The following is an 18,725-nucleotide window of genomic DNA, read 5'->3' on the forward strand; positions in this document are numbered from 1 at the left end:
ATCAACTCTGGACAAAAGACCCCCCAATTTTCAATTAAAGGGCAATAACTCATAACCGGAAGTGAATCTTAAAAATTTGAAAAAAACGTCTGGAGATATTAATATCATCTACATACCCTGAGAGTTTCATAGCAATCAGACAAAAAATGTTCGAGAAATCTCGTGCACAAAATTTGCGGGAAAAAAAAAATAATAATAAGAAACAGTAGAATAACAGAAGGGTTTTCCGTTGAAAAACGGAAAACCCTAATAATAATAATAATAGAAAGAAACCGAAGAATAACAAGAGGGTCTTCCGTTGGAAACGGAAGACCCTAAAAAGAAACCGAAGAATAACAAGAGGGTCTTCCGTTGAAAACGGAAGACCCTAATAATAGAAAGAAACAATAGAATAACAAGAGGGTCTTCCGTTGGAAACGGAAGACCCTAATAAAAAGAAACCGAAGAATAACAAGAGGGTCTTCCGTTGAAAACGGAAGACCCTAATAAGAAATTTGAAAATTTTTCAGAATAATAGTAAGGTTTTCCGCTGAAAGCGGAAAACCTTAACAATACTGATACTGGGAACAGATATTCAGTATCATTTTGCTATCAAATCTATAAAACCAAAAGCGTCGCGAAAAATCGCCACATGGTTGTTCGAGTTATGAGAGAACAACCACCGCCAATAACATTGGAGGATTAGCGACGCTTAGCACACTGGCCGTGTTCCACGTTCGCCATTAAAAGGGCAGATTTGTTGCAATGTACTTTGTAAATTGTAGAGTACTATGTCATTTCCAAGTTCAGTTAAATGAACTCCGTCTTTTCTGAATAAGCCATAAGAATCCCATGCGATTTCTGGATAGCTGATGTAAAAACAATCATTTTGTGCAAACAATTTGCTCATAAAGCTGTTAATTCTTTTGGCAGCAAAATTTTGAGATTTTACATTATTGCTATAACGCCACGAAGATCTAGGAAGAATATGAGACCAACCAAGAATGGTGTTTGGAAGCCTGGTCTGAATTCTTTGAAATATTTCTTTCATTTTTGTACGTAAGTCAAGAAGAGGAACATTACCAATATCATTTCCCCCACAGTGAATAATTAAAATATCAGGAGAAGGTTCGTACCTCAACAGCAACTGAATTCGAGGGAACAACTTATTCAACCTTAAACCGCCCTTGCCCTGCCAAAGGATGCGATAATTTTGTCGTTGAAGTCCTAGATGAGCTTTTTCTTCAGAAAGGCAAGCGCGTTGAAAAGCCCACTTGATAATAGATGAACCTATTATCCAAATGTTCCTTTCTTGACCTATATATGATAACAAATGTGTATATAAGGAAAAAACAAAAATTCTTACTGATTCGAATTTTTTAAATTCTAATGTAGCTTTTGTACGCATTTGATGACCATCTACCTTTTTTCATTATTTCTGATTCAGATTGACCTTTTAAAAAACTATCAGAAGCAGCCCCTATTCGAAAAGAGTGGGAAGTGTAGAGTGAGCTTGAAAGACCTATGATATCTATTGATTTATTCAGTACTGACGTAAACTGATAGCGCGTAAGTGGACTGCCATCCATATGAATAAAGAGTTGCCCACCAATATTTGGCCTGACCGACAGATATCTTAGTAAAAGCAAAATAGGGCAAATAGCTTGAGTATCGGATTCAACCAACTGAATTGATGAACCTTTTCCTGATTGGTCGGTTTTCGAAAACGGAACAGTAAGCTTTAATAGTTTCCTATTAATTGATTGGTCGTTGATTATCTGTATGTCCTTAATACCAATAATATGGTGAATGTTATTGGCATTGTTCCTTGTAAATTCACCTACTCTCAAAAAGGCATGATATGCCAAAGAAAATGCAGCACAAAATAGGAAGGTTTCAAAATTAGATGAGCAAACATAGCTTGAACTTGATATGAGCTTTTTTAAAATATCTTGAGTTATAGGCAAACGTTGGTCAATTGATTTGCGTGAACGTTTAACACCTTCTAAAAGTTTTCTAACTAGGAAGTATTTTGTACAATCGTTGGTGCATAAAAGTTTGCATTTGAAACTTATTCCAGCTAGATATGATGATATTGTACTATATGCTAAGCCTTTCAGGGACATATGAGCAATGAAAACACATAAGTGGGAAACTGGCGGACCCCAAATGTCGGAAAAACCATAGTCTTTTCGAAAACTTGAAAAAATTCTTAAACTATTATTGTATGAAATTTTTGTGTTTGTGGCTACAGAGTTTAGTGTTAGCAGTTCTATTTCAGCTCTGATATCATCCTCCTTAAATCTTCTGGAATGGGCAAAGGATGAACGTCCGCTTCCGGTGCGAGCGATCTGAACCTTGTCCACTGTTTACGAGAAATAGAATCGGCGATTGAGTTATTATAGCCACTTATATGCCTTGATTTGAAATAAGTATTATTAATCATAGCATAAAGAACTAAAGGGCGAACCAATTGCATTACTCTTTTCGATTTTGATGTCTTCTTGTTGAGAATTGCCACTAAAGCAATATTGTCTGTATGAAACATAATTTTCTTATTGTGGAAATGGCTTTTGAATAGCATAACTGCCAAAACTATTGGAATAAGTTCTAAAAAAGTAATATCAGATATACATGTAATATCTGTGTTCTGCCATTCATGAGGCCATTGAAAATAAGCCCACTGACCCTGTAAATAAACGCCGCAGCCAAGTTGTGGATTACCTGCACTATCCGTGTATAGGTGAAGGTCAAAATCGGAAAGCCAATTTATTTCTAAAAAATTTAAGCTTCCGTTAAATTGTTCAAGAAAGCTAAGCCAAACACGAAGGTCACTCTTCATACCTTCATTGACCCTTATGAAATGAGAAGGGTGCTTAATGCCACACATAGCGTCTCAGAAACGACGGTTAAAAGCACGGGCTGCAGGAATTGCCTTGGCGCAAAAATTCAAAGTACCTACCAGGGACTGTAAATTTTTTAGTGTTATTTTGGATTTGCCCAAAATCTGTAATATACTGTGCTTCAAAGCAATTGTTTTATCCTCAGGTATACTTATAACCATCTTTTCTGTGTCGATTTCTATGCCTAGAAAAACCAATGACTTTTTAGGACCAACTGTTTTTTCCTCTGCTAGCGGAATTCCAAAATCTCTACAAGTATTCTAAAAACTTGACATTAATAATTTGCACCCTTCAATATCTTTGGCTGCAAAAATGAAATCATCAAGGTAATGCCTTAATGTATCTTTACCTGTTTTTGTTATTGTCACCCATTCTAGAAAACTAGCAAATTTTTCCCATAGAGCACAACTTATCGAACAGCCCATAGGGAGGCACATATCATAATAAAACTGATTGTTAAATTTAAAACCTAACAACTCTTGGTCAGCTGGATGTACGGGTAATAAACGAAAAGCTGACTTCACGTCCATTTTTGCAAGAAAAGAGTCTGTACCTAAGTTAGCAATCATTTCTAGAACCTCATCAAACGGTGTGTAATGAACCGTGCAATAATCTGGGTCAATGAAATCATTCACACTACTTCCTGCAGGGAATGATAAATGATGTATTAAACGCCAACCCCCATCTTTCTTAGCAACAATGCCTATAGGTGATAATCTAAAATTATGCATAGGTACTTGATCGAATGGACCTGCAACACGACAAAATTCAATTTCTTTGTATATTTTTTGTCTTACTTCATCTGGGTGCTGTTTGGTTGAAATTAAGTTATCACAGGTTGATGAAAAACGGGGACCAAAATAGTTGATTTTAAAACCATATTTAAAGCCATCCCTCAACTCACTAGCATCCAGAGTTTTAGGATACAAAGAAAGGTAAAGATGCATATTACACAATTTAATAGGTGTTGTTCCTGGTTTTTTGATAGTTTGTTGTATGGGACTTTTTCCATGAGCCACGAAAAAAGTGAGGAACGGGCTTGTCAGAGCTTGGTTGCGACATAACTGTTTTGTTGTTTTGATATTTTTCATGACATTTATAGTTGCCGGGTGTTTACCAGAACATTTCAAACATGTATGACTATAATGACAATATTGTCGCATACAAAACCCCTTATTGTTAAAATCAAAGCATGCATTTCGCTGAGGCGATTGTTGCCCAGGCGCGCTTGATGGTGAATTAATATACAAAAGCCATAATTCTTGATCGATTTGGTTCCAGGGAATACAATCATTTCTTGCTTTCTTGATGCGAAATTGTCTATCATATTCCCTCCAACCAAATCCATGTGATCGACTAGCAGCAGTTTTTACATTTGCCATATATTTAAGCATCTTTTGTGCTTGATCGGGATGGGCTACTAAGTATATGCTCATGTAAATGAAAAAAGCATCTAGCCATGTTTGGATATCAAAAATTGTGTTTTGATTCACTGGTTTGAAAGACAATTGACCGTTATTCAAAACAATTTAGTTTTCCTGGTCATTAACTTGATGTCTATCTAATAAACTGTACAATTCCACGAATTCCCCCTTCACAATTTTTTGTTTTGTAGCATGAGCTACGTGCATGCCGAGTTCATCATTAACGCTAATTATAGCATTGTTAACATCTAAATTTAAATCTGCATTGTTTGAACGAACATTAATGCAATCAAAACTGGTACCTTCACACGAATCTGGCTGATGTGGGTTGATGATTGTTTCAATTTTTTGCTCAGAGTCCGTACTCGGGCCTGCCAGGGATTCCAAGTTGATTGTTGCTGGTGGAGATTTTTTAATCGGTTGTTGGTTTCTTGAAACCACGCCATTATCTTCCCTCTGGGATATTAATGTCTGGATTGTCTGTGTCAATTCTGGGAGGATCATTTGAGATACAGATGCAGCTACTTCCTCGATGCTGACTCCGCTGTTCGTCGGGTCTGTTTGGTCCGGTACGTTTTGAAGTTTCGACCTCTTAGTCCTACCCGGTAGGCGAGCTTTCCCGGCCAATTTCCTGTTTTCCCTTTGAATGGGAAGCCTGACGGGGCTGCATTTCAAACAATTTTTCTTCACTCAGTCTACCCAGCTGATCTGTTTACAACCGTTGTAGAATGTGACGCAATGAGAAAAAAGTATGACGTCACAATGTATACGGGGAATGAAATTTCCCAGATTTATTTATAGCACAGTTAGGTTTGTTCATTGCTATAATAATCTGATTTATTTTTCAAAAGAAAATAAATTTTATTAAATCACAGCAGTATTTGATTTCTGATAGTTCTTTTCACTTCCTTTCTATGATTTGTAGAATTAGCACATGATGGTGGAATCCTTAACTTGCCACCACTTGTCATATCTATTTGCTCTATACTGACTTTCCCATCATCCAAAGATCTTTAAAAGACTTGAACACCAAATATATACAGGTCCAACTTATGTCGCCAAGTCATCATATTTTTTTTCTGACAAACCAAAATCTGGATTTGACAAAAGGGATAAAGAACCAACAAGTCAACGTCACTGTCTTAAAGTGCGTCTTTATGATTGATTTGTCAAATATTTTGTTTACTTGCTGGACACTGATATCGACTTGTTAGATATTACAAAGCTGACCAAACAGTTCAATGTTTATCTTTGCAGAGACTTAACACATATTGCGGTCAGGTATCATGAGGACAAAGTAGGGGACAGAAAATAAAGAAAAACGTCGTTTAGTAAATCCGAATGAAATAAAAAAAAAAACCTACCGTACCTTGAATTATAAACTAAAACTTAAGAAGTGTAACGGTAAATCAAAAATCATTTCATCTACAACAATTTTGCAATAGACTAAGTCTTGTAGATAACAAACTGTTTACTGAGAAAACAGTCATACTTTTCTTTTAATTTTTGTTCTATTGTAAAGTGTTTTAAATACATGTGAATAAAGATTCCTTAATTTAAATTATGTTTTTATACATGTATTTTCATCAAAATCTCAAATATCAATGCAATCTTTTGCTTCTTTTGTTATATAAAAGTAATTAAATAAAATTGGGAATAAAGTTTCGAATTTCCTTCCGAAACAAATTATATTCCTATAGGAATTTGAATTGCGATAGAATTTGAACAAACTACCATAGGATTTTAAAATCCGATAAGAAATCCTAATTTCTTAAAGTAAAACTACCTGTCTGAAACAATTCCCGCAGGAAATAATTTTCTCCTCTACGACATTTAATTATTGTAGGATTTTTAGAAAATCAATATTTCCTGTAGGAAAGTTAATTCTCCTGTGGAAAAAGTTGTTTTCTAATGGGATATTATTTTTCAAAGGTAAATATCTCACCTGTCAGGTAAGACAGTCTAAAAACAAAAGGGGTTATACGTACGCTGTAGACAATGGTCTATCATGTGGTATATAAGGATTTTTACGAAACTGCATCTTAAGTGGGTGCAAAACTGCCACCTTGGCACTGGCATAATTATCCGGCACAGTGTTACTTGCATGCATGTGGTTTTATCGTCAAAATGGATTATTGAATTCTTTATTTAATTGGATATACATGCATATTGGCCCATTAATTAATGAATTAAAAATTGAATGGAGTATTTGCCCATTGGACATTAGTAAATGCGAAAATTGCCCTTTTTACATTTTCTATTTTACAGATAAAGATACTGAAAAATGTAAATATGTGAACTGTAGCTTCCGGGAAGGTATAAGTCTTAAGAAGAACATGAAAATTGAATAAGTACATGTAGTTCTTTTTAACCTGGCAGGGACTTACAACCGAACATTAGTAATTCTAATTAGTAATTTTATTGCGTCACGATAAAAGATTCAAATCATTACCATATTGTTTGATATACCATTGTTGAATTTATCTACCGTAAACACGAATTACAACCTGTAATCATTATTTAATAATTGATATAGTATTCTTAGTTTTATCTTTGAAATTCAGTACACTTATACACCTTTTGCAAACATAAGTGATTAATATTTTGATGTTGTGAACTCAAAAATAACATAAACCAAACAGAGCTTTCATATTCCCCCTTTAAAATTGTTATATGCCTTTATGTGAAAATTGCACTAAAATAGTTCTGACACATACATCTTTGAAGTTCAATACACCTTTTGCAAATATTAGTAATAAATATCTTAATTTAATCAACTCAAAAATAGCAATTCAAAGAGAGATATTTTATATGTCCTTTTTATTCATATTCACCTTTTTATGAAACATGAAATAAAAAAGTCCTGACACTAATACATAAAACAATGACATTCAGCGTTTGGACTGATTAAAGTGTACTAAAACTGCAAGTTCTTTTAGGCTATAATGTGCAATTTGATAAAGCAGTCTTAATGACATTTATAAAAAAAAGTGTTAATCAAATAAATGATATATTACAAAGAGTATAAATATAGTTTTTATCCCATTAATTGATAAAATAATTGTAAAAAAAAAAAAATATACGGATATATGGATATTTGTTTGCCTGTACACATATGAAATGGTGAACAATAATTTTATGCATGCAAAGACACCTATATACATATATTTGATATACAAGAATATATCAATATGTATACAAATAAAACATTAATCAGCTTAACTAATCTTGCACAACAAATCACACCTCAAAATGAAACTAAATATTAAGAATGTTGAAAATTTGGAAACAGGCAAGATATAAGGTCAAGAAAAATTGTCTTCGGTGTTATGAGACACTCTTCTTATCTGATGATAAGCAGATGTAATCTGCCGTTTTAAACTAACAGCATATGTTTGTTTTCAGGTTTTTTACATCTACGTTTTCGCTTTTGATTAGATACTTATAGAGTTTAGAACTTTTACTGGAAGAAGCCATTCATACGGGTATTCCTGAACATCATTCTCTTTGTTGTTTGCAATGATGGCGTCGTTTCTTTGGTGTATTTCTTTCTGTATGATTGCCAAATCTTTTTGAAACCTACAAATAAAACGACGATGATTGATGCAAAATCAATACAATTGCAAATACAGAAACTTTTTTTTTCATGGTTCTTAAATTATATTTGATTTAAAAAAGATACTAACTTCCGGACAAAAGATCTCCCTTCGTTGTCCATAGCATTTAAATAGGAAGATTCGTAGCTTCCAAGGCTGTTGGTGAGTACTAGAGTCAACACCTTCATTACTGCAATTGCTGAGAACATTTCATAGCCATTAGGCATAGCGTGATCAAGATTCAACTGTAAAGAAAATGGTAGGAAAACATTAATACAAAAACCACTGCAAAGTCGTCTTTGGAAGAGTATATAAAAGATTTCAGTAAACACTGATACATCAGAAATAAATTTTAATTTTTTGTTTAAAAAAAATTAAATATCATTGAATGTGCTCTTAAGCATATCATAACGTGCAAATGTATCTAATGTGAAAGTTGAAGAGGACTTAACATTACAAGTAAATTACATGTCATACTGTATTAGCCAAAAAAAAAAAAAGACCAAATATTTTGTCTTCTTTAAAAACAATTTCTAAATATGTATATGTTTTCTTTTTACATCAGGTGTATACATGGTTCGTCTTTATTCAAATTACCCTAAAAATCATAAACTGATCAGTTTCACAAATAATCCAAGTAATACTTTAAGATTCGTTTGAATAAAATAGTTTATCTGTTAATTAATAATCTCGGAAACCGTGCCGTTAAATAACATGTGCAGGTGTATATAATGTGGAAGTTAAAGAAGACTTAACATTACAAGTAATTTGTATGCCAGATTGCGTAAATATTTCAGAGAGAGAGAGACACACACACACACAAAGAGTGAGAGAGAGAGAGACAGAGAGAGAGAGAGAGAGAGAGAGAGAGAATCTTAATCTACCACTGATCTACATGTATCAGGCTTGTCATGCAATGTCGCTGCCATGTTAGGTGGGAAAGCATATTGGTCGTACTGAGGAAAATTGGTCGCAGAATGTTCCACGCTACAGATGTAGATGAAATTTGTCAAAACATCAACAAGGTTTTGGATGTTGTCGAATTCCGGAATACCCTGAAAAATGATTGATATATAAACAGGAATAATTTGTAAGTTATATGATCAAGCTACAATTGTATCGGGAAGAATATGTAGTATTTAAAAGGAATCAAGCAACAAATGTGTCAGAAAAAATATGTAATATTTAAAGGGAAATACGAAAAAAACTAGCTTCTGCAAAGCCTTTAAAAATCAAAATGATAATTCCAAATTTGAAAAGGGCAAATTCAATAATTACCCGTCATGTCTGGGTTTGCAATAGTTCATTTCTTAGTTCATTTCTTAGAAATATTTTTAAACCACGCCTTTTGGTTCGGTGCTTTATCAGTTTCACGAAAAAATAAGTAATTCAATAAAACCAACGGCAATCAATTCAAAAGTAAAATGATATACTTTCATTCCACAGCCTCCTCCCCCATTCATTGATCTCGGACGTACAAGTTCCTGTCTAAATGATTGAATCTCTTGATCGCTATGAACATTCAGGTCTTTATCTAAAAAAAAATTCGAATTAGAAAAAAATACCCATTTGTAATTGTAATTGCATTTAACAAGAATGATATTTAACTTTTCAAGTCTCTATATTTTTTAAAAGAAATGCTAACTTCTGTAATAGTGTGAGGCATATTCTGAAACAAATTGATTAATTGCTCTATGCAAACGCAAAGCATCATCTCTGAAGAAATATCCCGGTATATCCTGAAATTATATACATGTACGTGTCAAATTTCGAATATAAACGAGTTTAGTTTAAGTTATCATAATAATGAATCAAACATGCGCAGAGAGAGAGAGAGAGAGAGAGAGAGAGAGAGAGAGAGAGAGAGAGAAGTACATTTGCTTCTCTGGAATTCAGGCTAGCATGAATGGATGCATTGGTAGGATATGTCCAGTTTTTGTTGCTAGAAAAATGAATTCATTTAATTTTTAATAAGTGAAAAAGAAACTTGAATTTGATAGTAATTTTTAAAACTCAAAATTGCTTCTGTTTTACAACTTACTGCCTGGCTATGAGTTTTAGCATGTGGATATTTCCAAAGTACATGTCTTTGTCCACAAATCCTCCTGGTTCAATTAAGTCATCCTGAGCATTTCTTCAAGACAAATCAAGAATTCAAACTAAAACACATATTACAGATACAAAGAGTCATTTGAATATGAAATGCCTCCTTAATATATAAATATATTACTCGTACATGTATTAACTTTTTATAACAATAAAAAAAGATAATTATTTAAATTTTATTCAAAATTAATTTAATGGAACTTACTTGTTAATGATATGCATATACTGGAAGTGTGGCAGAAGCAACTTGTAGATAGGGTGTCTGTCTGAGAGATTTCTGTGCATACAAACACTCACACCATCCATAAGCATGTGTGTGAAACCTCATGAAAATAAATAACAAAAAGTTAATGGCTATCTTTTACTTATGCTTTTAATACTCTGAATAATGATTAAGAAAAAGTGATAACTATCATAATAATGACTATGCAAAGACAATAAAATGAAATTACAATCCTATGGATGTATTTCATTTGTTAGATTTACTTTACCAATGCACGTATACAATGATCAATCTTTTTTTAACCTAATAATTATAAATCCTATTATCAAAAATCGATTTAATTGTGTTATTAAACTATGTCATAAACATCAGACACTCTTGAACTGTACTATGTTGATCATACAGTAAACCTATAATGCGTAACAGTTTAATTCAATATTATTGTAGTGTTTTTAAATTATACTTTTACGATAGATGACTACTTTATATATCTAAATAATATTTTATATAGCTATGCAAAGGAATTCATTAAACTTAAATGTGTTAAAATTATGCATTGCAACTATTTATTTTAAAATCAGTAAAGCAACCGTTATTCCATATTGGTTATTCGAGTACCACTTCTTTCCATCATATTATTCCGTCATTTTAGCAACACACGAAAACTAACGTGACAATGCACTGATGAGAAATGGTCCTTGGCTAAAATTGGTCAATTGACAGAATAGATTTAACCACGTATATTATTTGACATAAATCGAAAATATGAGTTTAAAAAGAACTTTACCTAAATGTGTGATTGATTCGTGAAACTGGGCATCAACCATGTTGAACCATATTCTTGCGTTCACCCAAGCCCGAACGTCCTTAGCTGTGCCTACCGTAGAAGGCGTTAATACCTTTATCAGATGAGATAATCCATATGTTATGTGAGTAAAATTCATCAGATTGCATTTTGATATATTTCAATGGAAGTGCATTGACCCAAAACTTTGGAGGAATATCTGGGACAGAAAGAAACTCATTTTCATTATGTTTGTATTGCTTGTTGGAAAGAGTAAAACTTTGAATAAATAGTTTAACATTAATAAACATTATGTAGTGTTTGGGTAGATGTTTCGGAATATATTTTGTAATTCACCTCTGCATTTGGTAGATTAGCATCTATGTTGATAGCTACTGGCATCAACAATTTGGATTTCCATACTGTAAATAAAGCCATTGGAGCAGCAGGCTTAAATGTAAAAAAAAAATTATACCAATTTCAATATAGTCAGACTTTTTAACACTTTAGAAAAGTTGCATTGCTTAAATCATTACTTGTCAAATAATGAATAATGAAAGTGTATCGTTGTTTACAACTAACATCAAGGTAAAAAAGCTATATCTTGAAGACTTTAAACTAACAATAAATCGGTGACAAAACAATAAAATTTAAATGTTCAGAAACCATGCTTATAAAGAAAGGTAATTCCATTGCATCTTGTAGGGATTTTGCATAAATAGTTTACCTAGTTTACCACGAGTCTAAGCTAGAAAAAACAGTTTCGAATAATGCAGTCCTCAATTTATTTAAAAAAAAGAGAGAATTGCAGTAGCTCAAGGCTAACCAATGCTGCTAAAATTGCTAAATTATATATATATTTATTTATTGATTTTCATTTCTTAGAGGAATGTTTCCTGTTAAAATTGACATGCAAGATGTAGGCTCCTATAATAAGTACACGAGAATCAGAAATAAGATGCCGAACTTGAGGCTTTCACTGATTCTTTGACTTTGTACAGTGAAATTGCAGGTTACAGATGGGAGATAAAATAACGCAAAAAAGGTGGAGAAAGTAGTATATTTCACACCGCTGCGTTTTAGACACGCATAATTTAGTCAATTTATTTGGCTCAAATTACCAAATGGCATGGAATTAGACAGGACATTATTATATTGTATTAATGTCTGCTTATCTTTGCAACCACATTCATAAGAAGATGATAACTCCTCTTTAATTGATAATGATTATATAATGAAATGCCAATGGATAAGATGCGTAATTCTTAAAACATGTGCAAAAGCATCGAATCATAATCATGTCTATCATTATTGACGGTTAATAGCAGGTAAACATCTCAGTAAAAAAAATAAACTATAAACAACTAATGTTGTACCTTAGAGCGACAATGTTATACGTGTATCTAGTCACAATTATTAATGGCACTTCCAAAACGAGTTCTAATAATCCGTTACTCAATACCCTTTACGCACCTTTACTTCACCCATATTAACGTCTGTGAGGTCTACAGTATACAATGTCCCGTTTTGAGCATGTTTACTTAGCGTCAGTCCCTCAAGATATGGATGATTGTCTTGAATGGTGTCCAAAAAGGAATCAAACCTATTAGAAAAACAAAACAATTAGCATTTTTTGTCAATTTTAAGATGAACTGTATTTTGAAAGGTATCCTAGATTTTTTTCTAGACTGTATGTACCGAAAATAACCATATTAGGATGACGGTCGCAAGGTGCGGATCATCAGATCAGATGAAATAGAATAGTTAAATTTCAGCTGCTCTACCAACAATCCCATTTCTTTAGATTAAGCTCAAGATCAATTAATTTATAACCTGTCTGCTATGAGTTGTTCAATATTAATTTTTTTAATGTACAATTCTTTTAAAAAAATGTAAAACGTTTTTAAAAATTTGGTGAAAATCACGCCTAAATTTATGTATTATATGGACAACATAAACGTCATACAAACAGTTACAATTTAAATGACTGGTAGATTAAATGAAATATCTTCATTGTACTTTGATTGTTTGATTAGTTATTTGTTTATTCACATTTTGTCATTAAGATGTCTAAATTTGTTATTTGCATATAAATGTATTTTTTGCATGATTTGAATTCCGACCCATGCGAGTATAACATAACTTGGAGCAGTTCACAGTTTTTAAACGCAAAACGATTAATAAAAAAAGTAAACTGCAGTTTTGTTTTATCTATCGTATTATATAAGTAGGAATTAGATTTATAAGTTATTTTGATATTCTAACACTGAAATTGAAAACTAAGTATATAAAGAAAAAACGTCAACTTGTACAAAATTTAAATAAAACGTCAAGTGTATGTTTTGCAATCGTGTAATATTGTGGCTTGTTAAAATTTTAAATTTGTTTAGCCGATCGGTTAAGGCGTTACAACCAGAAAAAAAATTCAATGGATTGTACATACTGTTGAGGGACTTCATGAACTCGTCTGATGAGATTGCGAGTTACTCCGTTCAACCTTTGCCATGCAAACCAGTGGTCAGCTTGTTTTCTTTGTAACTAGAAGGACATGCGATGTAAAATAAACTGCATCAATATAGTAAAGAGGCATGGTCACAATGTTGGTCATTTTTTTCCGATCTTTATGTTTACAATCATGCTTCAATGAATTCTTAATAGGCAACCATAATTTGAATGTCATTTGTTGAGTTTTAAGGGGGTGACAGGGTTTACAGTTATTTTCTATTTAATTAATTAAGGTACCTCACTACACCGTGAAATAGTTTCTCAAATTAGCCGGAAATTAATTGATTATGATAGAAAGCATGATGGATAAGAAGTACGTATGTCAAATAGGCGAAAAATGTGCAATTTTAGATTTAAAAAAATGATGTTTTCAAAAATTCCATTCGGTAAACATAAACAAAAGCCCCAGGTAGATTCGAACTCATGACCTGCGGTTTACAAGCCTGATACTTTAACCACTGAGCTATGACGATATACATCTGAATCGATTGATACAAACAGTTTAACAAAACATTTAAATCGCCATCTTGTGACGTAGTGTCTTAAAAAGTATAAGACTCGGTGTAGTGAAGTACCTTAAATTAAACAAAAATTTTGTTTACATTTTTAATGTTGAAGAAAAAGTCCAAGATTTAGACCTAAATTAAATGTGTTAAACGTAAGAAACTGTTTATTTATGCTTAAAATTATAATAAGATGATCAAATCAGCTTGAAAAAGATTTTTTTCCTGGTGTATTGAACTTTTGTAAACAAAAGCAATGCACAGGCCTCGTTTACATTGCAGGGAATTGTGAGTTCTGTATCGTGCTTATAACTCTACAAATGGCTCTCAAATTTCATTTGATCACTAAAAAATGTATTCATAAAGCATTGTAAATAATGCAACCAGAAAAATAGAATTCGACCAAAATCATGACCATGCGCCCTTAAACGAGTAGAAAAACCATTATATTGACGATTGACAGTTATTGACATAGGAAATTTATATAACAGTCTCTCTGCCCTATGACTTTAAAATTTCGTACTTTTACGTTATTGTGGCGTCACAATAAACTTTGCCAATTGACGATACTATATAACAAATAAGGCATTTGAACAAAACTGCCCGAAGAGCTAGGATTGGCAAAAACGTCGTTTATTTTCTGATCGAATGGTGATATCTATTCTATTCTATATATATATACATGTATAAGGTTATTTCCATGTTCAATTTTCAAATGTATTTACGTTGGCGTAGGTGAAAACGTCGTGTTGAACAGTCGTAAATGAACTTATTTTAAGGGATTTTTTCAACTAGAATATTAAATTTGTTAGATTGGTGTAGCAATTTTTCAAGCTACGTTAACTTTTGTAGGATTATTAAGATTTAAACGGTACATTGAAATATTTTAAAATATTTTGAAACATCAGGTTTTGTAAAATTAATTGTATGCTTTTTAATGGACATTTATTCCACATATTTTTTTATGCAGACAAGTATGTTTAAAAAAAGATTGCTTGATCCAAAATTATTCTTTAATTTTGCAATTAAGGATCTGTTTTAACCAATGCTAATAAGTTATACCATATAGCAGTGTATAATTTTTATAAAATGGTAAAAATAACTTCCAAAGACATTGTTCAAAGTTCATACGATGGTTTTAGGTTAAGCAATATTTTCTATACTCACTGGTGTTTGTTGATTATTATCTACTGATTCTTGTGTCCATACCTCGAATCCCTAGATAGTTCAAAAAGTAAATTTATTTGTGGTCTAAAAACTAAACTCTAATATCACACCCGGAAATCCGCTCCTTCACACACACACACACGCATGCACGCACGCACGCACACCCACCCACCCACAAACACACACAATATGCAATGGCGATACAAATTGTTAATTGTTATGCCGCTTTACATGTACATGTATATCGGAAAAACAATAACTGTTACAAATTCAAAGATCAGTAATTAGGGTTCAATGATTTTTTTTCAGTTGACCAATTCTTATTTGTGTCTGCATATGCATAAGACAATTCTTTTTTTAAAAAAACATTATTTACCATTGGTTTGTTTGGTTTCGACAACCAATAACTTGTTTTAAAATGGTTGATCATGTCCTGTATTTTCCATTTTCCTCTTCCATAAAGCAGCTGATATGCCTTGTAAAAAGCACCTGTCCCAGTAAAGCGTATCTGTAACAATACGTTTAATTTGCATATCCGTTTACACACAATTCAAATTGTAAATACTAACCAGCCGATTGTTTGCTTGCTTTGTGTTTTAGTGTATTGTATTTTCAATTTTTTCATTGTACAAAGTGGTTTTTTCCGATAAAGATTACCTTTAACAGTTAGAGTTTTGATACTACAGTTTTCAAAAATATTTTTCACTTGTAGTTATCATTTTTGGCAACAAGAGTACAAAAAACAAAATAAACATTCGTAAACAATTTTTTATAGCGAAACATGTTGCTTGTTCAGTTATCTTATATAAGGAATATTTACAATTTTATGGTGAAACTGCAATGTAATTGTTTTTAAGAAGGCTGATAAAAATGTATGGTGTGTATTCAATTGACAAATACTTTTAATTTTTACAACATATCTGTGTTTCATAACAAAGGATAAAAATATTGGCTAAGTATATGCCCGTGACCTCATTATTTATCGATAGCACAAAAAGGATAACCATATAGAGGGCTAAGTATCAATTTATCATATCTCAATACGGTGAATTATTGTTTATTGTAGGTCGAGTTGGCATTAAGAGAAAAACAAAACTTTCTTGATCTGACCTTATTTTGTTATGCTACTGTAACACACTAGCATCTTCATTTCAAAGTTACGTAAACAAGTCTATTAATTTTCTGAAAAATTTTGACTATACATAGTTACAACCAATGGTCGGCTCTAGATATTCAAATTTTCACAATTTGATGCAAAAATATAGGCATCATTGAATAAAAAACTAGCAAAAATAATGAATATGAAGTGTAAAAGATTGGATTCTTTACCATGTCTATAATTGATCTGTTTTCTTCCCTTGGTACTGTGTGTATCTAAATATCAATAAATATAAAGTAAGATGTAGATGTAAAAATAATAACTGTAAACATCACTTTCCAAAGAAAATTATCGTCCGTCTGTCTGTCCGTCATTTATTTTATCTTTATTAATTTTAACTTTAAGTTATTTCTCTTTTTTCATTTCTTTTGTAACCTTTGTAATACTCTGTGAAAATCTTGGTTACATCCGTAAAGTCACCGACATTCTAGGAATTAATTAACATATTTCCTATTAATTATAAATAATTCAGGTATGAAATGATTTAAAATCCAGTGATGTAATAATATCAACAGTATGAACGATAGTAAATTATGACGTGTCGCAGGTACATGTAGAGGTTTCTTTAACAGAATTGCACACGCTTGAAAGTGTCATATACAATATCAATTTATAACTTTATAGTATTACTATTTATATTAAACATCAGTTCACATGTGATTATATTTTATATATCTACAAAACAAATGTTTTTTTTCGATAAACTTGTCGTTTTTCAAAAATGTTTTCTGACATGCTACATGTATGTGATGGACAATAATCGTTTCATTCTTATGGTTTGAATTCATTCAGATTGTTGAAAGAAAGTAACTGTTTGAAGGCACTCACCAATGGTGGAACATCAACCACATTGACTTCATTCCTTTGGTCCTCTGTTAATTTGAATGTTTTTTGCTCCAATTGATATTTACTTCTTGCCTTTTCTAAATTCCGTCGTCTGGTTTCAATGTCCTTATCGTTTTGCTGAAATGAAACGCTTCGAGATTGGAACTCTACACACTGAAAGGTTAAGCGACTCTGCAACAGTAAATGTTTTCCTCGCCACATCGTCGACATCTATTACAAACGTATGTAATCAAGTTAGGTTATAGTGGTAAGGCAAATTCAGTTCTGTTAAAAAAAATTAAGGTGACTCTAAGATTTGTTTTACGCACGAAGAGTTCTTAATCATGGTGTTTTATATTCCCGAGAGGATTACGGACTTGACTGGCATCGAGTTGGTTAATAAATACGTTGCCACATGAGATCAGGTTTATGTTATATCCCTATACATTTTTGTTAAAAAAGGGCGGATCAGCTGTAGTGTAAAAAGGACTCATGGTGCATTCTATTCAAAGTTGAGTTGTCAGTCATCTCGTCACTGTAATATCCACTCCTCTTAAACGTCGGGTTGTTAAAGGTTACCCATCTGAGTTCTTAGAAAACGAGATGGTTATTAAAAAATTTTTTTTAAAGGTTACAGGTTTAAAAGCCCATTTGGTGGCAATGGCATTTTCGTTCTGGTTTCAAGTTCCATATTATTTTAGAAAATGTGTACGTAGACAAGTTTCGGTATCTATAAGGTCTGTCATTTCATCGTTCACTACAAAACATATGTATGCATTTGCTTCCAACTTTAATTAACAAGACCTATTTTTAAATGTAAGTCATTGTTTAGTATTTCTTATTCATGTGATTTAAAACAAAAAGATATTTCAATGTACTATCATGACTCTACATCATTTTAAGACAGTATATTTCTGATTACGTGGATTATTACGGATTTATGGAGCGTGTTAATTGCTTATTTTAATAAGTATTTTGAAATACTGTCTGGTATGAATCGCTAGTCCTCACGTACATATTGATATTGCGGATATTGTAACTGGATATATCACATTTGGAAAATTACATGTATTGTTATAGGTTATAAAAAACTTAAATGTTGTTTCTCATTACTGCTAATTAGTTATTTAAATTGTTGAAAATACAGGTGATGTAACTGCGCCTATCGCTTATTTGAAAGGTAACTGAATATCTATGAAAAAACCTTATATTAGGTCACAATTCCATACCGTTCAGGTAGCATTTATTTTACTGCATTAAACAGTATCATTATGTAAAAGAGCTCAGAAGGAATTCCTAAAAACCTGGCATTGTTTTTCAAATAATTTTGAGTTTGCTATGTAAAGTTTCAAAATTTAAAGAGCATTCATTTACTAATCATTAGTTAAACGAAATGTCAGATATGTAATTAGTTATGAATGCTAATCCTGTAAATATTACGATTACATTTTTTATATTCAGTGTCTTATTTTTTTTTAAATGAAAGATTAATCATTGCTAGTTTTACTCTTTTTCAAGTTATCGACGGTAATCTGTAATCGAAGAGATTTT

General features: G+C 32.1%; 1 protein-coding gene and 1 pseudogene across 2 annotated transcripts; both read right to left on the reverse strand.

The window, feature by feature from the left end:
* Nucleotides 1-691: 691 nt before the first annotated feature.
* LOC128185400 (uncharacterized) lies at nt 692-4,976 on the reverse strand (annotated as a pseudogene).
* A 2,401-nt stretch (nt 4,977-7,377) lies between these two features.
* On the reverse strand, nt 7,378-17,595 carry LOC128184671 (polyunsaturated fatty acid lipoxygenase ALOX8-like). 2 transcript variants are annotated; one of them, XM_052854238.1, is made up of 16 exons: nt 17,178-17,595; nt 16,520-16,564; nt 15,567-15,698; nt 15,191-15,241; nt 13,459-13,553; nt 12,489-12,618; nt 11,373-11,465; nt 11,019-11,130; nt 10,214-10,331; nt 9,944-10,036; nt 9,778-9,844; nt 9,548-9,641; nt 9,336-9,436; nt 8,787-8,957; nt 7,993-8,147; nt 7,378-7,885 (listed from the first exon to the last, which is right to left on the reverse strand). In XM_052854238.1, exons 1-16 carry the CDS (start codon nt 17,403-17,405, stop codon nt 7,741-7,743), a joined length of 1,830 nt encoding a protein of 609 aa, XP_052710198.1. In that variant the 5' UTR covers nt 17,406-17,595; the 3' UTR covers nt 7,378-7,740. The 2 variants fall into 2 exon arrangements, with proteins under 2 accessions (XP_052710198.1, XP_052710200.1); XM_052854240.1 differs by lacking the exon at nt 7,378-7,885 and having other exon boundaries at nt 8,005-8,147; nt 8,798-8,957.
* Nucleotides 17,596-18,725: the final 1,130 nt, after the last annotated feature.

The sequence above is a fragment of the Crassostrea angulata genome, chromosome 5 (assembly GCF_025612915.1).
Source record: "Crassostrea angulata isolate pt1a10 chromosome 5, ASM2561291v2, whole genome shotgun sequence".
Classification (NCBI taxonomy): domain Eukaryota; kingdom Metazoa; phylum Mollusca; class Bivalvia; order Ostreida; family Ostreidae; genus Magallana; species Magallana angulata.